Raw genomic sequence first — 26,412 nt, 5'->3', positions numbered from 1 at the left:
CAACATTCTTTTGACCCCAAACTTGTAACTAGTAAACGAGAGAAGGATGTGGAACAAGGACTGGGACCAGGTGACAGCTTTTCAGAAGTACAAGTCAAAAGCAAGAATTTATTAATGTTGTTTCCTATGCTGCTTAAATGAGTTGAACTGGGGGTGCTGCTGAAAGTGGCAAAGCTGCTTGTGATTAGGTACATATTCCTGTCATCTCCCTTTCCCCTGGTGATTCTGGGGTTGCAAGGTTACAGTCTCTCCTACAGTGTGCCAGCCTGGCATTTCTCAACAGCCTGCTGCCATTCTTCTGAAACCTGCAACTGTTGTACCCCACTTTCTGCCATCCTCCACAGTTCTTTTTGCACCCCTTATAGTAGTCTGCTCAAGCTCCTATCCATCTACTCAAGCTTCCATCCCTGATCTCTGCTGTCTTTCTTTTCAGAAGACCTTTATTTAGCAGAACATCTGCAGCACAGAGTCAAGGCTGCAACTGAAGCCCCATGTGGAGTAGCAGGCTGCTAGCACTGAGTAGCTTTGTAATTCAGGCCAGGGCTGTTAGCTCTGGCACAGCACCTGAACCAGCTGGGCTCCATGTATTTGTGTTGTGCTGGAGCTGGAAAGACATATGTGGAAGCTGAAGCTTGAGAGAGCTTTTGCCTTTGAAGAGCCAGCTAAGTTCAGTGGAGCTGGTAGTGAAAGAGCTAATAAGCTCATTGAATCAGGTTTGGTTTATCATGAATAGGCTGTTCTGCCCTGTGAAGTGCTTCTTTGTACTCATGTGTATGAGTTTTCTTTAATGCAGGATATTCCAGCCTCTCCCACCTTCACCATTAGTCAGATAACGAAAATGCTTTTGTAGAGAAAAAGGAGATGGGTTATAGAAGTATTTTGCTTGGCCATGAGTGCATAGACTTTCGTGTCTGAAATGTCATTGGACTCAGCTGATATGTTTAATATCTATATCTACTTCTGCATAGCTTTTCTTTGCATCAAATCTAGTGCCAAAATAGAACAAACACACTTTTCCTTGGCTTTTTTTTAAGGTGACAGTAATTTAATATAATGCTTAACATTGCACGAGGTCGCTGGGAGGAAGCCACATTTTAGAATGGGAACAAACCATTTCAGCCCAAAGAAATGGAGTGAGGCATAGCAACATCCCTCTATGAAACAAGAAAAAATGTTTTCCCTATTTCTCTCGTCCCAGTTGCTTCTTAAAAGGGTGTATTCTTCATCTATTAAGATTTAAGTCAGGAACCTGTGAATACTTGGGAGACAAAAAAACCCAGAAGAATGTAATCAGCTTTAAAATGATGTTTCAAATAGTGTTTATTTCTTTTTCTACTGTGCTGATTTTCAATCTTGAGGTGTTTGTAATCCCTTTTTCACAATTGTCTTACATGGTAATGATTATCATGTCACAGGGGATTGGTTTTGTCAGCTTGGGCTTTGAAAGGTAATTCCTAACAAGTTCTACATTCATACAAATATATTCTTTTAATTGAAAAGAAGAGACTGTTAATATGTATTAACCCAAGTGTATTTGTTGTGCACGTTTTTGTATTCATCAATTAGGTTAATCTAAAAGCAGTGTTTGTGATTACAGAGTATATACATGTTCATAAAATCTCTGTGTGCTATATTATCTACATTAAAAATCAACAAACTAGTCTTATCATTCTGGGAAATATTGTTTATGCTTTTTATAATGCCTTTCACAATTCAAGCACTACGATTTGAATATTGCTGTTGGAGTGACTGTGTAAGCAAATAGAATATTAATGAGGAAAATACTCATTATTTTTGTAGGCATTACCACCAGCTCCAGTTCAGAATCATACAAACAAACATCAAGTATTCAATGCATCTCTCCAAGATCATATTTATCCAAGCTGTTTTGGGAGCACTCCAGATTGGAATAGCTCTAAATTTATAAGTCTTTGGGGATCTGAGATGATGAATGACAAGAACTGGAATCCTGCTACCTTTTTGCCTGATACAATTCCTGGTGAGGGTTTGTTACTACTTCACAGTGACTGATTGAAAGCCTTATGTTTTGAAATGGAATGTGGCACTTTTTTTCCAGGAATGGGAAGTTTCATCATCATGATTTTGTAAGACAGGATTCTGGCAGAGATTTGCTGCCATTTCTACTCCAGTGAGTCTGAAAATTGAAAAATAAATTCTTAGTGTTGGGGAGAGGATGTTCAAAGCAAAAGAATAGCACACTGTTTTTCAACTATTGTTATTGTAGAGATATTTCTGCCTTCAGAAATTTAGGGTTGCAAAGAAAGGGCAATTAAAGAGAAACGTAAATAACTTGTGGTGTTCAGCCACAAAGGAACTGCTCTTTTTCTACAGTCATAAGGGCACTGGTAACCTAGTACTACACCCTGCTTATAATATGCAGAGATAACTGCATTGTCATTCAGAAAGACAGAGGCATAAATCCAGCAAAAGGTGAATTTAAGCCAGGAGGTCTTTGGCAATACTAATGGTTTAACCAAAAGAGACTAGAAGAGAAATATAAGATATTGAGAGAGCATAATCTTTCCATTCAAATCATAGAAAATACTAAAATGCTTTTTTTATTTGTCTCATATGAAAGGGAAGTTTGGTTTTGTGTGTTGGCTGTTTTCCTAACTGATCTGCTGCTAACTTGTGTGAAGCCACTACACTGATATCTAAAAGGAAAGGCATTAAAAACCTCCAGAAAACTTCCCCGGTAGAATAGCTCGTCCATTTACAAATGTAGTTGTGAGTAGCTGTTCCAACAGATGGTTAGTGGCAAGCTTGTGTGGGAAGTCTATCACAAAGGGGTTCCTATAGTTAGCTGGAATTTCCAATAAGTAAAGATAAGATTTATGGCGCATTCATAGAAGGATTTGTTGTTCATGTTTGTAGCTGTTGCATGGCTAACCTGGATTTCAAATATTAAAGCTTTATATACTTAGCATGTAAATTCATGTCCAATTTTAGTTTCTAAAATACAAAAGGAGAAAGGTATCTGTATCATCTTTGCTACTTGTGGACACACATTTAGTAGTGCAGCTTTAAGGTTTGTGGCTTGTGCTCTGAGATTTCTTAGCACTTTTTGTTGCAGGTGTATTACCTGATGAGGGATGGGTTGGGGCAGGGGAGAGGAGGATGGTTTCACTAATCCTGCCAAGTCAACATTAACTCCATCTTTGCTTATCTGCATCTAAATTACTGAATGCTTAATTCTTAAAGCTATAAAGACAATTCTGTAATCCTGAGATTCTTTATTACTGTGTGTTTTAATTGAAGGGAGTGATATATTAGCCCCAGCACTCTCAGAAATAAGACCAGAAGCACTTCCCACTACATCTAGCAGTGAGGCAACAGCAGTTACTGATGGCAAAGAGAAAAAAAATGCTGCAAAGAAGAAATGTCTGTACAATTTCCAGGATGCCTTTATGGAAGCTAATAAAGTTGTCATGGCAACCTCTTCTGCTACTTCTTCTGTCTCCTGCACGGCAACTACAGTGCAGTCAAGCAGCAACCAGTTCAAAGTATCATCCAAAAGACCTTCATCAATAGGTAATTCACATACAACTGAATAACTCACTCAAGCACATTTAGCCTAACCATAAAGATTTATAAGTGTTTATTGCAGTAATATTATCTTGATTTTCATTAATTACCGCTCTTACTATTGAGTTACAGTCTCTGTAATTATGGATTAAAATCCAGGTCTTCTTTAGGGTTTGGAGCTGGTAATAGAAAGATGTTGAAACATTGATTTGTGTAGAAGATGAGAACATCTAACACACAGAAAATTTTTTGAGTAGTTAATGGAGACTTATTAACTGTAAGTGGTTGCTTTTGTTCTCCAATTTAGGTGAAGTGTTCCACAATATTAATAAAGAAGACCATAGACATTCTGCACCAGTTGCACCACGAAATAGTCCTACCAGTTTAGCATCCCTTCCTTCACTGTCTCCTGCTGCACTATCTCCAGCCTCAACCCCACATCTTCCAAATCTTGCTGCTCCTTCCTTCCCCAAAACTGCTGCAACAGCCCCTGGATTTGTGGATCCTCATTCAGGTCTTTGTCCTACCACAGTTGCACCTCCTACTTCAACTACAGATAGTTCTGTAAGTGCCCCACCAAGTGTCTGCAGGTAAGTTTGGTGTTGTTGCTGTTGTCATTCCTTATTACATAAGAAGGGGAATTAAAATACAGATACCTCTTCTCCTTTACCAGTGCTTGTAGTGTGGAAGAAGAGCTGTCAGTGTGTTCAGCAAATGAGACTTGAGTTCATGTACTTGGTATGAAACTTGGTGTGAGACTTCACAAATATTATTTCTGTTGCAGAATAGAGTTACTGAGTTTTAGAGGCCTAAAGACGAATGTCTGCTCACTTTAAGAAATGTGGCCTAGGATAAATAAGTTGAGCTGTGTTCTTACTGTCCTTGCCAGTATTGATTGCTGTCGCTGAGACACAGACCTCTTGTATAATCTGTTTTCTGTCATTTGGACATGACATGGCAAGCGGGAATGAAAAGCTCTGAAAACTTAAGGAGTCTGTAGACAGGTTTAGCTCAAACTGTAAAAAGGTCGTACATGGTCTTGAAGCCTACACTTAATACTTCTTGGGTATCAGACCATTTATACAGTGGTTATAATGTGGAAGGATGTTCTGATTTCTGAAGGTTTTCAAAGATCTTGGAGGTTGAGAGGAGTTTGGTGGAGCTGTCATCTGGTAGTGTTCTTTATTGTGGCAGATTGACAATGGTTCCAACTCTCTTGCTATGTCTGAAGAGTGCAGGCATTACAGAAAAGCAGTTGAGTCACTGCACTGTACTCTGAGACACAGGATTGTGGTTTTGGTTGCTATGCATGTAGTCTCCTGGCTAGTTTTCAGAAGATGATGTGAGATTTAGGCTGACTTAAATAACTACTTACCTTAAGTGCTCTGAAACTGCCTTATTTCTGACATCAATTATTGATGATACCATAAAATAAGTAGCTGTTCTTTCATGCTCAAGAAATTATGCAATTTTTTGAAAAGGAGAAAAGACCAAACTTTCTTACCTGGTGCAGGGAGACAATGGAGTATGGTTTATTTAATGCAAGATAAATCCAACTTGTGTGAGCCTCTCCAGGTGCTAACACAACAAAGTAATTTTAGTTTGTGAGGAGTGAACAGAGAGAGAACCAGAAACAATTCTCACAGTCTGAGTCAGTGGTGTGCTGTAATGGGAGAAATGGCTTCATGCTCTAGTCTTTCTATCAAGTGACTGAGCAACAGAAGTCATGAAGCCTTGACTTCTTTGGAGTTGTATCTGTTCCCCCAGCACATGCTACCCCACCATGCTGCTGGCCACTGCAACACACTCAACAGGCAAGAAACCGTGATGTGAGGGCTGCTCAAACTGACTAGTCACAGCATTTGCACAGACTGGCAGTATCTCCTGTTATGTGCAGCAGCTCTGCATGCCTTTTTCTGAACTAGGGTACTGAAGTTCAGTAACTTTCATTATGTCTTGGTCAATATAGCTTGAAAAACTTAAAGGAAAGCGGGAGGAAGTGAGGTTAGAAAGAAGATCCACATATAACACAGTTTATTCACACATAAGACAGATAATGGGCTGTTTTCACTTTTCTAACACAAGAATAAAGAATAATGCTAGGTGGAGGGATTTTCTTGAATTACCTGTTGCTTTTGAAGCAAGACCAAATGAGTTTTAGAAGTAGAAATGGTGGATGCACAGTTCTGCAGAGCTCTAGAGGAAGTTGAAGAGACTATTGCTACTATTTCCCCTCGAAAATAAAGGTATAAATAGGGTAATGAGAAAATTTGCATTGCTGACCTTGAGTGTTTTGAGTAAAAAATCTCCAAAAACCAGAGAATTTCAGCAATGAGTATTACTTTGCAGCTGCACAGTGTTCTTGAGGTCAAAAGTGATGAGATGGACAGCAGTATCAAAATCATTCTAGTTAAAAAAAAAAACTAGAATCACCACTTCTGAAACTATTGTACCTGTTTAAAGCCAAGAAGAACAGTTCCAAAACTTAATCTCTAGGCTACTTGTTCAGTGAATCACTAAATGACTTTTGCATAAAACACTTTTCCTTGTATCATCCTACTTTACTGCTTGGTTTTAAACATCTCTGCCAAGCTGCTGGATGAAATCTTTAGGATTTGATGCATCACTGGTGACTGATATATCCCAGTTGGAGAGTTATTGTTCCTGGTAGATGTGCATACAACCATATATGTTATTTTGAAGTACCTTATTATTATAATTTAAAGTTTTAATAAGCTTTTTCTTAATTTGACTTAGTGACCCTGATTGTGAGGGCCATCGCTGTGAGAACAGTAACACATATGATCATCAACAGTATGATGGAGAGGAGAGCCAAGATGAAGACAGCTGTTCAGAGCATAGCTCCAGTACCTCAACATCCACAAATCAGAAGGAAGGAAAATACTGTGACTGCTGTTACTGTGAGTTCTTCGGCCATGGAGGAGTAAGTTGTTCTCTTCTGTCACTTATTTGTCATTGATTGCATGTGATTTATAAGACTGCAGCAAAGGGGATGGCATTGGAGCTTGCTCAAGAGAGGTAGTAAAAGGAGCATGATAAAGTAATTTTCCTCTTTGAAATGAAGAATTGAAGCAAACCTTTCTAATTGAAAGAAATTCAAGAGCAATAAAAATGACTGAAATATTTAGGAAACAATTGGCTTGGATAATAGATACCATATTTGACTGAAACTACAAGCAGGGGGATTGAGCTATTTAAATAACTTTACAAAATCAATGCACTCATCTGTAGTAGTGTAGATATAAATGATAAACATGCAATAACTTTCAAATCAGATCTGTGATTCAATGAGTTTGGGTAAAAGCACACTTAATATAGGATTTTTTTTTTTAACCATTCATGGCAATTTGAGCTCTTCTCCCACATGTAAAAAGAAACTATTTCTACCTAGAACTAAGGTTTAAATTTTAATTTTATCTCAGGAAAGTATAAATTTTACTTTTATAAAAGGAAAGCCAACCTGTGTTTTCCCTGTCTTCAATATTGCCAACAGTTTTTTGTACTAATATATTTTGATAGGCACCAATTTGTATTTGTCTGTGAAGGATGTTTTGAAAAAATTACAAAGTTCTAAAGCATGCAGGTTAATGCTTTGTTTGAAGCATCCTTAACTTCATTCCAGTAACTTTATGGTGAATTCTTGTAATCATATATTTCATTTGCTCAAGTGAAATGCGAAAGACTCTGAAGCTGCTACGTAAAATTTTTAATTCAGTTAAAATTCCTGCTGACTTCTTTTGTAAATATGTTTGTAGTCTGTTTTAATAATCAGTTAAGTAGAATAATTTGATTCAATGGCATTTTCTTCCTGTTTGAAGTATAAGCTTTGTTTATTTGCCATGTGATCAGATGTAGTTTCATCTTAGGGCTTGAAGTAAATTAAAAGCCCCTGTCTTGTGGCTGAAAGGGACAGGGATGGGACCCCGTTTCTCCTAGTGTGTCCTCACTATGTCCATGATCCTTAAAAACTTACTGTGCAATAGATGACTAGTATTGCTCAAGTGACAGAACACTATAGGATTTTTAAGTAGACTTTCTTCTGCTGGTTTAATGAGTGGAACTGATATAGAGAAATTGAGCCTTCACAGTTACAGTCCAGAGGCCCATGTAGCCCAAACTCTGGAACAGACTTCATAGAAACTCGAAACAGCAGCAAACATCTGCTCCTTTGAAATGTTAAAATGTGGTATACTGGTCACAAGAGAATATGGAATTCTCCTTTCTTGCTTTTAAAGGAATTTCTGTGTCTTCTTACTTTGCAAAGTTAGTCATTCTTTCAGCTGGAAAATACAATTTACAAACTAGCACCAAGTCTGACAGGTCTGTGGCCTGTTAAATATACCTTCAAGTACACATACAAACAATGACAAATCTGATAATGAGATTTGAACCTTCCAAGTTGTTTGAAGGTCTCTAAAATGACAAAATCTTGACAGTGTTAGGTCAGTGTAATTTTTGCATTGAATAAGTAAATTTCTGCCTCGTGTCCTTCAGCCTCCAGCTGCACCAACCAGTAGAAATTATGCAGAGATGCGAGAAAAGCTTCGTTTACGTCTAACAAAAAGGAAAGAGGAACAGCCGAAGAAACCAGATCAGATCTCTGAAAGGGAAAGTGTTGTTGACCATCGGAAGGTGGAAGACTTGCTACAATTTATAAACAGCTCTGAAACCAAACCAGTAAGCAGTTCTCGGGCAGCCAAGCGAGCCAGACATAAGCAAAGAAAGGTAAGACACAAAAGTATGTTTATCCTAGATCTCATGGTTTTGAATCTGTGCACTCTCTGTAAGTATACCACTGTATACAGACTTCATAATAATGATATAGTTGTTTTCTCTGTGATTTGTGTAGCACTACCACTTTGTATATAGACAACTAGCTCACTTGTACTGATGGTGCCTGAGGAGTTATCTAATAGACTGGAAAGATTCCTCACAATCACAGAATCTCAAGGGTTGGAAGGAATCTTGAAAGATCATTTAGTCCAATTCCCCTGTCAGAGCAGGACCACCTAGAGTAGGTCACGCAGGAACTTGTCCAGGTGGGTTTTGAACGAAGGAGACTTCACAACTCATCTGGGCAGCCCCTTCCAGTGCTCCCTCACCCTCACAGTGACAAATGGAATTTTCCCATGTGTTTCTTTGGAACCTCTTATGTTCCAGCTTGTACCCATTGCCCCTTGTACTATCGTTGGACATCATTGAGAAGAGCCTGGCTTCATCCTCCTGACACCTGCCCTTTATGTATTTGTAAACATGAATGAGGTCACCCCTCAGTCTCCTCCAAGCCAAAGAGCCCCAGCTCCCTCAGCCTCTCATTGTAAGGGAAATGCTTCACTCCATCATCTTGGTGGCCCTGTGCTGAACTCTCTCCAGCAACTCCCTAGCATTCTGGAACTGAGGGACCCAGAAGTGGACGCAATATTCCAGACGTCATCTAACCAGGGTAGAGTAGAGGGGGAGGAACCTCTCTTGACCTACTTACTACCCACAGCCCTTCTAATCCACCCCAGGATGCCATTGGCTTTCTTGGCCACAAGGGCACATTCCTGACTCATGTTCATCCTGCTGTGTACCATGGTCCCCAGGTCCCTTTCCCCTACACTACTCTCTAAGAGTTCATTCCCCAACCTGTACTGATACATGGGGTGATTCTTTCCCAGATGCAAGACTCTACACTTGCACTTGTTGAATTTCACTAGATTTCTCCCTGCCCAACTCTCCAGCCTGTCCAGGTGTCGTTAAATGGCAGCACAGCCTTCTGATGTGTTAGCCACTGTCCCCAGTTTAGTATTATCAGCAAACTTACTGACAGTGCTTGTCATGTGTGCAAGTCAGCTTTATATAGGAATTTTTTACACTTCTGAAAGCTCTGTCAGAAATGTTAAGAATTTGATTGTTTTGTAGAACTGACATGTAAAAGTAAAGGAAATTAGAAAACTGATGTTTGTTTACTGGGATAATGGTTATGATCAAGTATATCTGTAGGAAGCCAGGAAGCATTAGGTCAATGCTTTTATGAGAGAGGGCAAGTCAAGATATGATATGTTTAGAATGATTGCACTGGGCACCTTGCTGTCCTGATAACAATAGGTTAAGTGCTCTGCCACATGATGATAATGGCCTATCCCAAGCTGGAGTGAGGGGGCAGGGAAGAAAAAAAAAAAACAGGTTACTTTCTAGTGGAAGTTGGCAGAAACCTTTCTGAAAACTCCAGTGTGTAACAGTGAAATTATTTTTTCAAGACAATTTTGTCTGAGTTAATAGCTAAAATATGTGGGGGTCTTCTAAGGTGAACAAGCACATTGGCTTTCATGTATCAGCCTTAAGTATAAAGTTCAAGGCACAATGAGATTAGTTACTGAATGGTTTTGAGTTCTGACAAACATGTTGTGTGACCACACTGTAAATATTTCTTGTTTGTGGATGTCCTTGCTGGTTCTAATTCTGAGTTCTTGAAATGCTTCCTTGGCTTTGAAGGACCTAATGTTAGCAAGTTGTATTCTTGCGTTCATGTTGTAACACCACTCAGCAGCTTGAGGGCTTAGTGAGTTATTTAGAAAAAAAATTCACTTTGCAAAATACACTCTGCTCTTGCAATGCAGTTTGAAATGGAGTGGAAGATTCTCATAGAAATGACTTTATATCTGAAAACATAGTCCCATGCAGGCACTTCTAAATGTGCAGGAAAATAAACAGACATGGTTGTTCTCGGTGGACGACTTTCATTTTGCTAATGATGCAAGGTGAATGATGCACAGCATTTAGGCATTTGCAGTAATGACTGAAAAAAATCCTTTTTGTCTTTGTTCCATGTGATGAACCTAGAGCTGAAAACAGAACACCAACCTTACTGTTTTTGACAACATGGAACTTTAATGTGCTTAGTGTTTTGTTGTAATATGTTTCTAGTGATTGCTTTTCCTAATGTTGATGAACACTGACATAGAGCAACTGTTACCATAGCAAGAGAAAGGTAAACAATTCAGTGTGATGCCAACCTGAGTTACCTTAGTAATACACATAGCTGTGGAGAACAAAACTAAATGCTTTGGTTCCAAGAAGATTTTTGCAGCTGTAGAAGAATTTAATATGGAGTTAGGCTTAGTGATAGGTAACAAGGAGAGGATCAACAGTTGGTATTAACAACACTCAAGTCACAGAAACATAGAAAATAGAAATATAGGTAAGATTTTAATGTACTTGTAAGGACAGCTTTTCTATAATTAGTTATTTGCTTACTGTTCAGCCTTCTGGATCAAGAATGTTAATATGTTAACATTCATAAAGGAAAGGAGTAGTAATCCCTAAAATTCATATTTCCAAAGTATTTGTCACTTTCAATAAACCCGTTGTTATTTTGTAGCTTGAAGAAAAAGCTCGACTTGAAGCAGAAGCCAGGGAGAGGGAGCATCACCAGTTGCTTGAGGAGCAGAGGCGGCGTGAGGAAGAGGAAGAAGAGAGGCTGAAACAAGAATTACAACGGCTTCAAGAACTTCAGCAGCTGCGGGCTGTAAAGAAAAAGAAGAAAGAACGAACAAGTAAAGACTGTCAGAAGGTGGACATGCTTACTCGAAACTGCCAGGCAGTGAAGGAACCTGTCCCAAATGCACCCGAAGACATTCAGAATGGTACACTTGAGCAATCAGAAAAGATAGAAACCTCCTCCAGTTCACTGTCAAGACATGTGAATCATCCAGAACAGAGGCCAGTTTCAGAGACAGGCTGTGAACTATCCAATCCTGTAAACACTAGAGACTCAAAGCTGCTTTATCAAAAAGAGGGGAGTGTGAAGCAGCATGAGCCCCTCTCTTTTCTGCTTGATATTATGCATCAACATAAAGAAGGAAACACAAAACAGAAACTAAAGCAGATAAACAAATCGTGTGCTGAACAAGTGAAAAAGCCTGTTGAATCCCCCAAAGCAACTGAGATTCAGACTAAAACCAGAAACCAAATAGAATCCAAAGCAAAAGCAGCAGAGCTCCCAACACTTGCAGAACCTAAAAAAGAGGAGAAGAAATTCAACAATAACAACAAAAAGCAGTTGAACCACGTAAAGGAAGAGAAGGCACCTGTAACAAGTGAATCCCCTTCACCAAGTGAACAGCAACAAAATAATAAGCTAATACTTGCAGATTCTCCTCAACCAAAAGGCAAGAACAAGAAAAACAAGAAGAAAAAGGGGGACAAAGTCAATAATTCCATTGGTAAGTATATAAGAAAGTTGAAGAACTTGTTGTTTTTTATTCTTACCACTTAGGTCCAGCAGTTTGAAGACTTCATTTTTAGTCAGTTCTTGCCAATATAAATTAGAGGAAAACCAAAGTAATTGCAATTACAATAATTAGGAAGTGCATATAGTTTTAGTGAAGACATGTAGGATACTTAAAGAGTGAATAACATATACTGCTGGTTTTATATAGGGATTTTGTCAGTTAAGAAGGCCGATCTCCTCTTCAATTGCCATGACAGTTCAGCAATACAGACATCTCTGTTCTCAGAGCACCTGAGAGATACCTTCTCCTGGCATCTCTCTGTAGCCGAGGGATGCATGAATTATAAGTCCATTCACCAGAATGGCTTAATATTGCAGTTCTCACTGCTATTCTGTCAGTTAAGCACATCAAGATGGGAGACCTTAATCCTGTGGCTGTCTCTGCCAGTGTTTCAGAAGGCTTATGTTTATTAAGCCTTGTTACAAAATTGTAAACCAAATTCCTGGTTGTTTCAAGTGCTAGATTTAGAGCCCAACTTTATTTTTGTGGTTTCATAGTTGGTTTCAGTCAGCCCACCAGTCTTTTTAACTCCTGCTCAATGTTTCTGTTCCACGTCAAGCAGCAATACAGCATTTGAACACTTTTCTCTGGTACCTTGGTTCTCTTGAATCATGTGTTCTGTTGTGTTTAGATTTTGTCATCTTTAATTTACTGAGTTACTTTACTGTATATACAGTATATTGTATATACTCCAATCATTGGAGCAAGAGAAAACTCTCGAATTAGGAGCAGAAAGACTGGAGGCAGTTGAAGGAGAAACTGTTGTGGGAAGAGGGGGATGTTTACTGTGGGAGAATGCAGGTAGCTTCTTGCACCTTTCCCTCCTTGCCCCTCACCATTGTTTTACACTGTTTAAATGAAATGTAGTTACAATTTCTGAAAACTAATGTTTAAATGCAAAAAAACATAGAGACATGATTCTGAATTGTAAAAGAAATTATTGGACCGCTCTTCTGAAGACTCAGGACTGGGCCACTACTTTGAGTAGCTCTGACTTCAGAACTACACGAAAGATACTGCAGTATGCAATTTTTCATCTAGTTCTAATTTGTTAAAGACACGGTGTTGATGAATTAGCAAAGATACAAAAAATTAGGTAATTAAAGAACATTTTTTTAACTGAGTTTTAAAATGAAGTGGTAAGGCAGTGAATGTTATTGCTTTTGGTGTGATACCTGTTTTTTTTTTTGAAGAAATTTATTCTGGCAGGGTATTTTAACTCGTTGTGAAGGCTGAAGAAAACTAGGGATATTGGGGGGAAAAAACCCTATGTTTATAGGGCTTGCTGGTTCTTCTTAAGTAAGTTGCACAGCAAAGACACACAGCTTTCTTCTAAAGGCATTCCTGGTAGTTTAAAAGTTGTTTGTTTTCTTGACCTCAAGGATTCTGGAAAGTCCTGATGTGTACTGGGTGGTTTTGGTTAATTTCTTTGTTTTACCCTTTTTGGAATGTATTTTGAAGCTGCTTCGGAAACGAGCTTGGAGTATATATGTAGTAAGAAAAGATAATTCAAAATGCTCAGATTGGCTTCAAGAGAAACTTAGGCTTCCTGAAGCATTTGAGTACAGAAGAGAACCATACACCAAGGCAGTACAGAACACCAAAAGACACTCAAGAGACTTCATTGCTATAGCTGAGGCCTAAATTCAGACCTTATTAAATATACTAAAAAAAAATAAATAAATCTAAAATTCCTGATTGGTAGGTGGCATGACTTTAGACTCTTGCAGACACAGCCTGATGAGCTTGTCCCAGAGGGAGTACAGCTGCTCTACAAACCCAGATTTCTTGAATTATTTTCTTTATATCTTAAATGTCTTTCTAAAATGGCCTTTTAGTAGTAAAGCCAATAAATTTCAGACAGTCAAGCAGCATTCATTAGCTGTCTGATTCATAGAGCCCTTTGTGTAATTTGACCATTCTCACACTTATTACCGGTTTATTGCACCTTTTGCAACCCATGTGATCAGTTAATTTACTAGTGATTCATCTCTTCCTTGTTCCCAGTGTAATGTCTTAAAGGCTAAGCAGAGATACAAAACCAGGATTTTTAGCAAGTGTCTTCTTAACTAAGAAGTTGTATTAGTTCAGCCTAAACATGAATGAATAATCAATAGTCTAGGAAGTTCTCCAGAACATCATTAATACATCATCCTCAAGCTTCGTCCTCTCTCCTTCCCCATTTCCCCCACCATGGAATCTAACATAGTGTCATCCTTTTTTTCTTTGTAGATGATGTGTTTCTACCCAAAGACATTGACCTAGACAGTGTGGAAATGGATGAAACAGAGCGAGAAGTGGAGTATTTTAAACGGTAAAGTGCTGTAATCCTTCTACATGAAGCTGTTGTGCATGTTCCCATATACTGCGGTTTAAAAGAAACAACGAACCAAACAAACCTTCCCTCCTTGCCCAAAAAATCAATAAAAAGAAAAAACCACCAACAAACCAAAACTAGCAAAGCAACCCACAACTTAAAAAGTGAAGTCCTGGCAGAAAAGCCTGTGTTGTAACAGCAAATCTGGTTATAGCTGACATTCTGAATTCCTGTGCTGGTTTTGGCTGGGATAGGAATCAACAGTAGTATTTCAAAAAACACAACCATTTGATTAAAAGATGGGCTTTTTAAGAAAGGCCTTTCAATATGGATTTTGAGTTCTTGGCTAAGTTTACATAGTTTGCATAGTCTGTGTGCGTGGGATGTAATGTATGTCTGAGTCTTGCAAAGGACAAGAGTACAACTAGTTCTGTGCTGCTTATTATTACTGTACAAGATGCATATGATTATTTATGGAGTTACAATGTATGAGACAATGAAATTTTCAGAAGTACATACTTTCTGTTCTTAAATTCTTTTTCTGGGTGGTGCCAATTAAAGGATCTTTTAAAAATGGAAATCTAGGTTTTATAGGTGAGATGTGGCATATATTAGTTAGTGCTAGTCTTGGTGTAGCATAAGCCTTCATCATGGGTTCCATGGAATACAGATAAACTTGCCAAGCATGATTTCAAATGAAGAGTTAGCAATTTGTCCTGTTTCATAATAAATACAGTAACTGGTGTAATCTGCTGTCATCTATTGGGAATTCTGTCTATTTTTTTTATGTATACCTATTTAGAAAAGGTGTCTGGAAAGCTCTGATAGGTGCTGTTCTAGGAGAGAAAACCAGATAATTAATGCCACGAGGGCTTTTAATGCATATGTTTTTTTCTATCACTTGATAATTTCCAACATAATACTTAGAAGGCCAGCAACATTGCTTGGTTTAGTAACCTTCCACAGCAGTGAGCTGCACAGGCCTACTGGATTAATACTAATAGTATATTAATTCATTGTCTTCTTGCTTTGTAGTAGTGTAAGAGATGAGTACTATAATCACACCCTGACTTCAGAATTAACTTTGCAAGCTACTTTTAACTCGAGCTTAGAAAGAACAAAATAAATCTAGTTCTTCTGATCTTCCACTGTACCTTTACTATTTTACTGCCTCTATCTGCTTCCTTCTTCCAGAGAGGGATATGCACTACCTCAATGCTCTCAGGCAGCCTTTAGCCTAAACCAATTACACTTTGCCTTGATAGAGTGCTTCAGCATGAATTAACTGTCACAGAAATGCCTGTACAATTGTGTTCAGTGAAACTGAATAAGTGGATTTTTGCTGTAAAGGTGTTTCTTCTGAGCATGTGGATATCTTATCCACTGTATTATAAACAAACTTCCTTTTCCTAGTCAGTGCCTTAAACATAACTGTATTCAGAAGAGAAGCAGCAGTGTCCCATGCCATTGATGCTTCTGCTTTACACATTGCCTGCCACCCATTCTTACTGTTACAAGGGTTTTGGTAAATAGAGCAATGTCATCTCTCTTTCCAGTTACCATTCAGCCAGCTTCTGTGCTGCTAAGAACGTTCATTGCTATCCCATTCACTCACTCTTGACAATGCAGTGGAGTTGAAAGTAACTGGTTTGTAGTGTATTTGAGTGATAGACAAGTGATCTTTTTTTTTCTGTATGATATTTTTAAGAGGTTTTGCCTTTCTGAATGAGAGCTGCACTTCAAAAGAGAGATAACACCTGTAGTTTGATTTTAAGTATATTGGTTTCACTTTATCACTTCATTCTTTTCAGATTCTGCTTGGATTCTGCCAGACAGACAAGGCAGAGACTTTCCATCAACTGGTCCAATTTTAGCTTGAAAAAAACCACCTTTGCTGCACATTGAAGTGACACAATATGGGGAGGGAACCCTGCAGGAATCAATGAACGACAACTCCACTTATCTGTCCTGCTGTGCTGAGAGCTTATCTGGTCTTGAGCCAGTGCTGCCTTGCCTTGTCCCCAGTGCTGTGTGGATCTGCACTGAACCCTTTGGCCTGATAATTCTTGCGGACTGAGAAATTGCCACTTTCTACCTGAATTTGTTAGCTTGTGTGCTTGTAGTCTGTGAGTGAGACTTACTTGATTGTAGCTGTATGCCGTTGGAGTTGGAACAATAGCTCTTTTCCATCTCCTTCTGAATGCCTTGGCCTCAAAGACTTTAAATTGCTTAGGCTTGGGTGGAGGCCAAAATACTAGTTTGCATCATCTGCAGTGGCTCCTGTCACTTCTGCATCTAGCTATGTTTTGTCATTCTGACTCCTGACGAAGGAATGGACCTAGTCAGTTGTGCTTTCATCTGCTCCAGAATTCTCATGACATGACTTCATGAAAAAGAGGCTCTTATGGGACAAACGTTTCCTCAGTTCTTTCACAATCTACTGTTAAAGAGTGTACAAGTTACGCTATTTGTGTTTTGATTTTTTTTTTTCCTGACTTGTAGCCAGCTTGTGTAAGAAAACTTGCAGAATGAGAAAGTTTAAAAAAGAACAGTACTCACACTATCAAATCTGTTATAGAGTGTATAATTGTATTAACACTGAAGCCTAACTGGCTACTTTTTTAACATATTGTTAAGTAATATTAAAATCATGTCTTTCTTTTTGAAAGATGGAATACATTAGTATGGCAGAAGACTTGTGTCTTGTTTCTTTCTGCTTGCGTGGGGAAAGGGAAGAAAAAAAGTAGTGGTTTTCTGAACTAAATATCATTTTGTATCAGAATTGGGCAGTGAATGCTGCTTAACTTAAGCATATTCTTTGTTTGCCAACTCACCTGATAGGAAAAACCGCCGTCTATTGGAGTAGAAAATTCCTGATGAATGCTGGAATTAACTCTGTGAATTCTTTCAATTCCTGTAATGCTTCTATTCTGATAGATAATTGATGAGAAACAAGATAATACAAAAATTTCCAGTTGAATGTCAGTCCAGAAACAAAGTAGGTAGTTAACAGTATAGTTATAGTTTACAGATTGTTTGGTATTGCCCAGTATAGCAAGAACATTTGGCATTTAGAGTTTTGATCTCTGTAAAGATACTGCACTTGCAGAAGCTTTTCTGACACTTTGCTATTTATTCAGGTTAGAGACTACGAAAGCTTTCTGTTTCCTTTGACATGACCATACTTACCCAAATTTTAAGGCAGTCTTCCTGCTCTTGAGACTCCTTTCCAAGGCACAATATAATTACACTTGGCTTTGCACTTGAAGGTTTCATGGTTGATTGCACCATTGACCCTTGGAAGGGCCAGGAGGATTAGGTTGTCTGCAGACCACTGAGTTATATACAATTTCACATCCATCTTGTTGATCCTGGAGATTTTACTCCCATGTATGCTACTGGTACAGAATATAATCACTCAGGATAAATGAGCCCTTAGGCTCCCCTTGTGTAGGAGGGAGTGACACAATACATGCTCTCAAAAATATAGTCCTTGGGTGTAAAGGAGACAGCTGCTATTCAGATTGAAGGAGGGATTAGTAGCTTGACCTCACTTTTTGGTCAATGCAGTACTATAGCTTATGTATTTATTTACTGGAGGAATACCAAACCTACAAGGTACAATCTATGCCATTCTGTCACCAGCTGTCTCTGCAAAACTACATGGTGTTGAAAACACTTGCCTCAGCCAGTGTGGAAGGATGAACTTGGTTTCTTGGGATCATAGAGGCTTGCATCTGTTGCAGCCTGGGTTAGATCTTAGTTATGTCAAAGTGGAGAGGCTTCTCATGTGGGACAGTGTCTTAGGGGGGCGGATAGGGAAACAACCAACCAATCAAAAGCTGTTAAAACAACTCAAGTTGGATGTTTGTGTTCAATCTAACTTTCCAGTTCTAAACCATAACACAAGGTGGCAGTGTACATCATCACTAGTAATTTCTACATTAGCGAGCTCAACAAATCGAGGCATGGGATGGAAAAACTAGTTCATGTCACATGGACTAATACTGGTGCAGCTCCCAGCTTCTTTACAGTAAGAATGCTTTGAAAATACTGAGGTTTTTAATGGTGTTAGAAAACATTTCATAGTATTTGTTTTCAATAGTAAATGAAAAAGGTCAGCTTTATTCTCTACTAACAGAGCTGTTCAAAGAGTGATACACAAATACAACTGCTTCTCTTTATTTTGATATCCTGGATTAGGACAACAAAAGTCCTTTTGCATTTGAGGAATATATGTATGTGTTTGTAATGCCCTTCAAAGGTATGTGCATTGTGCTCCATCATGGCACGTTAGCACAACTGACACGATTCCACACACTGCACAGAAAGTGGGAACGATGGGTCTCCATGGATATGCAGCTGTTGCACCTCGATGAGAACTTAAAGGCAAGTCATATTTTTCTAAGTTAATAATTCAGTAATAAGAATGGACTAGTCTGAAAGGCAGGAGGTTTGAAAGTACTGGCTTAAATTCTGCCACTTTTGTGACTCTGGACAAATGAGTTAGTTACTGTTGCTCCATTTGTTAAATGGTGTTATTAAGCATTTGCTGAATTATGAGCATGTTTCTCAATGCCTGAGTAAGTACAATGTGAAGTCAGTTTAGATGACACATTAACCTGCTCTTGGAGGCACAAATGTTCTACACTGGTATTTTTGTAGTTTGGATGTGTTTAATACAGATAAAATCCATTCCAAGATAATTTTGAGTTGAGGAGACCTCTGTAAATAGTACATCATGACTGAGTAAACTTGAATTCTTCGTGACAGTTGAAGGGGGAGAAATTCTACCTTTGAGTGTAGGCCACCTTGATAACTGTAGTGTAACTTGTTCCTCAGTTCTTTATTCACCTTCACCTGAGTGAAAGATGAACATCTAAGCTCTGGAAGTGACTGGTGGCTGGTTTTATACCTGACTGAGGATATTGCTGCTACTGAATCTGAGGGGCATTTTTTCAGGCATTTCCTTAATGGAAGAAGATAGAAAATGTTTGTGTATTGAACAGCATTGATATGGGATGCTCTAAGACAGCTCTTACATGGGGATCTCTCATGTCTGTTAGGCATTTGCTCTTGCTGATTTCTAGGGGGATGTAACTTCAGTCTTTTTTGGTGTGGCATCATTGGTACTTAAACTGTGCAGCTGAGGTTCAGCATGCTGGTAACACTAATCTCACAATAGCCCCAGCAGAAGTGAATTCACATATTGAGTGCATGGGCATTTGGTGTTGAAGAGACTAAGTCCCTTTTAGTGAAAGATTAGCTCACCTTTACTTCAGTGTGGATCCTGCTGTATCATGATGGAAAAATAAATGGTTACTGGAGTATTGACACTAATAACCACAATGTCACACATCTGCCAGTACAAATGAAGATGTACAACTTGTAATTGCAGAAGGTATTCTTAAAAAAAATCATGTTGTAACATACATCTGAGCAAGATTAGGTGTGTAGTATCTCTGTTGTCTTTGGCTCTTGCTTTGTATTTAAACCTCCAGGAAATTTGAAGACGGAAACCTTTAGGTAGGGGAATTCTGTGAAGAGAAGTCACGGAAGTGTTGGTTTGGGATGTCTCTTCCTGTCTACCAGAAAGAACTTTTCCAAAAAAAATCTGGTTTTCCAAATTTTAAATGCCTTCCTGATCCCCCAAAACTTATCTGTCCTCTGTTATCCCATTTCTCATTGACTGAAAATCTTAAGTTACCTGAAAAGTGTTGTATCTTGTACTGTTGCTAGAGATAGCTGATGGAAGTGAACTGTTGAAAGGAAGATGTTTTTCTCTTCTCCTCTGTTTTCCCCACTGAACAAAGAAGTAACAATACCAAACCTTTGAGCTTCATCTCTATTGTTCACAGGTCTGTGTGCTTAGTTTCAGCTTTGCTGCTCCTTTTAGAAACAAGCTATTGATGCACTCTGGGTCTACGTAACCTATTGAAAAACATAGCAGGTAAACATATGATTTCCTGTAACTGTACTCTTGGTGTTTTGCTGGTTTGTTTATAAAGATTATAGTTACAAAGGGGTTTTTAAAGTAGATGGTGCCCTCAAAAGACCTAAAACAAAAGGGGAAGAGGTAACTAAAACAAAAGGGGAAAAGGTGTGTATTGATTGTGTCTTCTCCCTTATGTTTTTGACAGTGTTTGGGGTTTTTTTTTTAAACCTTCCTTCGGGTTTAAGTATCTCTCGAAGTATCTTATTTTAAAATGACTTGAAGCATGTTTTCACACTTCAATCACAGGTCTGTAGCTTTTAACTTTGTTTCACCAGGTGGTGTTTGATCAGAAATGAGTGGTTTTATTGTCATTATCAGCTCTTTGGGCAGAGTTAACCAGGAGAGCAGACTGTGTAGACTCAAGACAACCCTCCACCAGTAATGAGTGTTTGAGAATCTTATGTCAACTCTTCACCTCCATGTTCTTCATCAGTCTTTCTGAAAGCTGAACAGAAAAGTAAAACCAAGGTCTCTTTGACAACACTGTAGCTGACAATTTCAGGTATGTTACCTTCTCATATGTTTCTTGACAGTTAAGTATTATTTGCAGCAAAAACATTAAGTCTGGCTTGCATCTGTGAAGAGAGGAGGCAGTGGGCAGACATAGTACCTCTGAAGAAAAAGTGGCAGCTAGTATTAAGTGAAGAATAGATAAAAATCTATACTGATGTGCTCACAAACGATTACATAACTCATATTGCATAAACTAACGTGTTTCACACAAAGTATGTCACTCAACTAGCTTATACAAGTTTGATTTTTCTCAGGGAAAGATGTCTAGACTTGTTTTCCCATTCTAGTTTCCTTTAAACTGTCTGTTGACTCAAATCAAGTTAGGTCAATGGTTTGCACTGTTTGGGGGAGAGGGAGGTCGGTGGTGTACACATGTGAGCATCATGATGTCTGGAGGTTCTTTTGCTTGTGATTGAAATAAAAGATTTGAATCCAGGGCTCTGGAGTGGAAAAGCTGGAATGTTCAGCTCACAAAATCACAGAATGATTAGGGTTCAAGGGGACCTCTAGACATTATCCAGCCCAACCCCCTGCTAAAGCAGGTTTGTCTTGATGAAGTTGCATAGGAATGTTTCCAGAACTGATCAGATCAGATGAGTGTATTGCTGCCTGCTGTTGCTTCAACAGACTTCGTGCTGCAAAGCACTCATCTGCATCAGCTCATTGGAAAGGGATTCTTTATTCACTGGAAATACATAATCAGCAAAGCCCTCTTCTTCCAAAAGGGGAAAAAAAAGCAGGAATCAAGTCAGATATTTGAACATGTTTTTCTTCTCATGCACTCTGCCTTCAAGATCTTGTACGAGTTTTTGTTCGTCTATTGCTTGACCTCTAAGTTGATTCTACAGTGTTGCGAAGGGCCATGAACTTGAGATTTTCAGGGGATTTTTTTTTGTTGGTTTGTTATCTCCAAGTTGAGGACAAATTGGAAGTAATGATTTGGCAAGAGAGGTTCTCTTGCCAATTTTAACATACTAACAGTGAAAGACAAGTTGTAAGCCTCTTCACTTATGTTGATTATATCAGGTTATGAGCTCTTTGGTCTATTGAGTGACTTTTCAAGGCTGGAAGTAGAACCATGGTTGTGTAGTCTTGCTGACTGTGAAAGATGTCGTTGGTAGAACTGTTTCTTGAAAGTGGAAGGGAAAGAGAATGTTCTAGGACACAAGTATCTAAAGTAGCAACAATATTGTTGTCTTTATCCTTTCATGAAAGGTCACTTCTTAGATTTCATAATTGGGTGTACTCTTACTTTCTATAACAGTCTCCAGATAAAGTCTTTGTCTTGTAGTTAACAAGTGAACAAACTTTTCCATTTGAAGAGTAATGAAAAAGAAGTTTACCACCATTGATTTTATATGGAGTGTCTACTTATTCTGTTCTGTGCTTTCAATCTATCTTACAAGCTTTCAAATGTAACATCTCTTTCCTTCCTAGAGTCAAAGTGCATGTCTGAAAATTCCATTTAATGAATTAATGAGCTTTTTCAGTATGGTAGCTGTGGTGCGTGTCCCTTTCCCACTTCATTTTAAGGTCTGTAGTGAAATGGCTTCTCATTCATTCTCCTCAGCTGCCTCTGAGCCTTTCTATCATTTACATTGGTTGTACTTTACATAATTCATCAGGCAAGGAAAGATTCTGAAGGCTGTCTTGCAGGAAATCTCATCCTTTCTGTATCATGAGTTTATACCCTTTGAGCCAAGAGGCATGATATTGTGTATTGACTGTTCTTATTATTTTTAATGAAAAAAAAGTTGTGGATCCGCCTCTGGTCTTCAAGTGCAGTTCTGTGAGGAGCTGGCATAATGTCAGTGAAACCAAGCAGGTAAGAAGTGTAAGGCAAGAGGCATAAGTCTTTTACGTGATGTGCTGTTCCTTCTTCACACTACAGGGCTTTTGTTTAACACCTAGCAAAGCAGTTCGTCAGGCAACCTGCCAGAGAAAGTTGTAAATATGTGTCTCAACTTCTCTGTACTGTTTGGTTGCTTTGTAAATTGGTACAAAACCATAACTGGTAGGTGAGTGCTGGTGAAAGAGCAATGAAAACACATGTGTGAAATCATGAGAGGTTTCAGATGTTTCTGAAATTCTCTGCTGAGCTACAGCTGGAGACGTAAGGCTGGATAGTGAGGTGATCAAGTGGAAATGCAAGAGTTAAGCAAGTCAATGCACTGACTATGCAGTGTGAGAAATAATCATCTTGCCACACCAGAACTGTTACCCCTCTTCAAAAAGATTTCTTCAGTTTGTTCAAACACCACCAGTTGTGATCATTATGGTAACTGCTCTCCACTTTTAACCCATTTTAACAACTGGGCAATCCAGACTGGCCACAGCTGAGTTTCTGGAGAGAGCTGTCACCTTCTCGTGTAGCCTGAACTTTCAATCTCTTGCCTTTATCAGTGTTACTCAGTAAAGTCTGATTATTTCTCTCTTCATGCACGTACCTTTTTTCGACACTAATCCAACTTGTACAATGTGAACATCATCTCTACATGCTTTGGAGCATCTTAGGCATAGGAGTCAAGGGCTTGAACAGATTAGGCATTGGCAGAGACCTAGACTTCGGCAGTGCCTTGAACTAGGACACAACAGTGTGTGTGTGTGTGATGCATACAAATAAACTAAACATGGAAGAGAAGTCTTAAAACATTGGAGCTGTTACCTGCTGCCAGTTCCCCTTTCTGTGCCAGTAGTGTATCAGCATGACATAGTGAGATGTTGTGGGAGAGGCATTTATTAAAAGCAGCAGGAACCCAAATATAGTTGTCAGTCACCATCTCCAAGCCGACTGGATCATTTTTGCTTATTGCCTAGTTTCTGTAACAAACAAACATACACACACAAGCAACAAACAAACAAAAACCCTTCTAAACCCAGAAACACTTAAGTATTTAAACTGGGAGATGATTGTTTGTACCCTAAGTTAGATTTTAATGCCTATAGACAACTTGATAATATTTAGCCATTGGCAACTTAAGCAATCTTGAATGTTGCTGTAACACAGAATCACTCAAACAAAAGTAGCCCAGTGAGGAAACAGCACAGCTGGTTGAGAAATTGTGGAAGTGATAGTGTTTTGAAATGACTGGAAAAAAAAAAGACCAACACAAACCCCAATTCTCTTTGGGTATAGGCTGGAATGCATGTGTTAGGTTGCTAAAGTTAATGCAGCATAAAGATGAAGACCAAACATGTTAATTCAGTTGTGTGCGTAAATACAGATGCCCTGTTTTAATGTGCAATGGTCCAACATGGTCTTGGTCTTAAGGGTAACATTGTTTTAAATGTTGCACAGAGATGACTTCTTAAAATCCTACTTCCTCTTTAATTTTTTATTTGGTTGTGGTAACATTTTTGTAGGCCCAGTCTTTAAGTTGTGTGATTTCATGGCCATGCTGAGCAAATTATGTGCTCTGCCCAGCTCAGTCATTGATCTAGTGTGATAACCAAAATTCGGTAGCTGTGGGTAAGTCAAGGGAAAAAAATAGCTACTTTTAAGTACTCTTGTTTAAAAGAAAAAAAAGTAGTTTTCTTTTTCCTCATCCTAATGAATCTTTAGCATTTCCTTTCTGCATTTTAACTTGTTTTGTAAACATGTAAAAAAAGGTGTTTATCAAAGGATTAGTGCAAGTTTTTGTGACCCACCACTCTTTGGAAAGTGTTCCTTTCTTTTAGTAAAGGCATCTGATTTATTCCACTTAGTTTCTTACATAGCTTTTGCATTAACCTGTTCAGAGTGATTCTGGTTTGTTGTTACCCATGCAATTCGGTAGCTGACCACTGCACTGAGAATGTTTCTTTCTTTAGGAGGATTATTAATGGATATCTCAACTGTGGTGAAAATGTCTCCAAGCTGACACTCGTGTCACACTCTGGTGTACAACTGGAATTGATGAGGCTGGAATGAGGTGAGGCAACTATGGCTTTACTCCATTTTACAGAAGCAGCATTGTTGCAGAGATGAAGCAGCTTTGCCTCAGCTACAGTGCAAGTCTGAAACAGTTGGAAGCTGAACCCAAAACCTGAGTCTGCATCTGAATTACAAGTTTGTCTTAAATCATGAGGATTTATACAAGAACTATCCCTGAATAAAAAAAGAGAAACATTGTGTGAAGCATTAGCCTCTTGATTCATGGTAAGTTTTGCAATAAATGTTCTCTTCCTTATCCATTTACTCACACCACCTTCTAGACCATCTTATCAACCTCCTTCCTCCTACAGACCTCATGGCTGAGATTCCCTGGAAGTACCTGGAGCGACTGGATTGTGTAAGTGGTAATGTGCCCCTGACGCTTCTTGACAGCAGAACCTAGGAGTTAATACTGTAGGGTTTAGTTTGTCAGTTGAACTGTTAGCTCATGCACAGCACCGTCACTCTGTAGCATTTTTTATCCGATTTGGACAGCTGCCTGGCTCTGTTGCCAGTAAGCTTGGTAGCATCAGAATGCAGCAAAAGTCCTAGTGGTTTTCTGAAAAGCATTGTATGAAAGAGGATGGGTCTGGTGTTTCTTTCTTGGCACAGAAATGGCATGTCCTGTGTTGAAAAAGACAGTTGCTAGGATGGATAGGAGCTGTGGGTTTCCTGATCTGTTGTAATATCTTTTGAGATAAGATTTTTTGAGGTAAGATCCTTATAAATCAGGAAGCATGTACATCACAGCTGTGGCCCAATTGCAGTCCAGACTCTTAGTGCTCAGTTTTCTATGGGTTGATTTCTCTTCTTGCTCCTGGCTTCGGTAGATTTGTCTTTTGTCTTGCCATGTTGGGTATCAAGTTAAGCTATTTGCCGTTTTTCCACTGCATGTGGCCACATTTCCTCTTGGGAATAGGAACTGTGAAGTGACTCTAAAACTCAGTATCAGCTTTGTTGTTCTGAAAGGTGATTTAGTCGTTAAATATTTGTTTTATACCTCTGAAAGGTGCTTGATGTTTAGACTGTGGAACAGACATATAGGGTGAATTTTCAACTCAAAGGTGTTCTGCAACTATTAAGTGAGGTGGTGGGAACTAAAGGCTGATTCATGGTTTAGGTACATTCAGAGATCATCCTTGCATGGACTGGCTATCTGATGCAGCATCAGCATCCTATATGCAATGAAGTGAATCAGCTGTCTGACATGTAAAGTGCTGACATACATGACCTCATATTGTTCAGCTACGGTATAAATGTGATCTCCACCAGTGAATGGCAATAGTTTCTACCCACTAGAAGTGAATTTCCAGGAAGGCACGACTTACTTTGTTCACCTTACTTTTGCTAATAGAAACTGAGAGCTTTCAGCAGCAGCAACAAGTTTTGCATTGAGTGAGGATCTGTGTCTGATGGCAGATGTACTCATTTGCATGGGAGTGAGCTATGTTCCAGTGATCAGCTCAGAGTGGGTTCATCTAATTCAGCTACTAAATGTGCCATTTACCACTGAGAAGCGTAGAGGTAGTTGAAATCATTGTACAGACACAGGGGAAGGAGACCTTAACATGTGAAGAGCTTGCACAAGTGTATTTAAGCATCTTGGTCTGGTGGCATAGCTTTATTCCAGCATAATAGAAAGATCGGTTGCTGTCCTTCAGATAAAGTGGCTTTTGGCAGGACTGCAAAAGCTGGAACTCTTTTAGTGGTGAAGAGACCCAAAGGTTAACCTGATACGTTCAAGTGCATTACACTTAGGTGTAATTTGGTTTACCTTTGTCTTATGTAACCAAGGCAGAAGCTTGGTTATGTTTGAAACTTGGGTTTCAAA

The 26,412-nt window shown here is 38.8% G+C and overlaps 1 protein-coding gene and 1 long non-coding RNA gene across 3 annotated transcripts in view; both read left to right on the top strand.

The window, feature by feature from the left end:
- The window catches only part of FAM193A (family with sequence similarity 193 member A), an 80,245-nt gene extending 63,622 nt beyond the window's left edge, over positions 1-16,623 (top strand). For both annotated transcript variants that reach the window (XM_061993581.1, XM_061993580.1), the window contains 8 exons: positions 1,801-1,999; positions 3,280-3,552; positions 3,854-4,136; positions 6,304-6,490; positions 8,062-8,292; positions 10,931-11,774; positions 14,076-14,157; positions 15,972-16,623. In XM_061993581.1, the coding sequence (XP_061849565.1) occupies positions 1,801-1,999; positions 3,280-3,552; positions 3,854-4,136; positions 6,304-6,490; positions 8,062-8,292; positions 10,931-11,774; positions 14,076-14,157; positions 15,972-16,065 (2,193 nt within the window). In that variant the 3' untranslated portion in view covers positions 16,066-16,623. The remainder of the gene's footprint in view (positions 1-1,800; positions 2,000-3,279; positions 3,553-3,853; positions 4,137-6,303; positions 6,491-8,061; positions 8,293-10,930; positions 11,775-14,075; positions 14,158-15,971) is intronic.
- Positions 16,624-20,029: 3,406 nt separating this feature from the next.
- The window catches only part of LOC133625130 (uncharacterized), a 35,070-nt gene continuing 28,687 nt past the window's right edge, over positions 20,030-26,412 (top strand). The window contains exons 1-4 of the long non-coding RNA XR_009818443.1: positions 20,030-20,110; positions 20,474-20,657; positions 24,479-24,806; positions 24,893-24,939. This is a non-coding gene — a long non-coding RNA (uncharacterized LOC133625130). The remainder of the gene's footprint in view (positions 20,111-20,473; positions 20,658-24,478; positions 24,807-24,892; positions 24,940-26,412) is intronic.

The sequence above is a fragment of the Colius striatus genome, chromosome 3 (assembly GCF_028858725.1).
Source record: "Colius striatus isolate bColStr4 chromosome 3, bColStr4.1.hap1, whole genome shotgun sequence".
Classification (NCBI taxonomy): Eukaryota; Metazoa; Chordata; class Aves; order Coliiformes; family Coliidae; genus Colius; species Colius striatus.
Note: the sequence above shows the minus strand (reverse complement) of the source record. Positions and strands in the feature narration are given on the sequence as shown.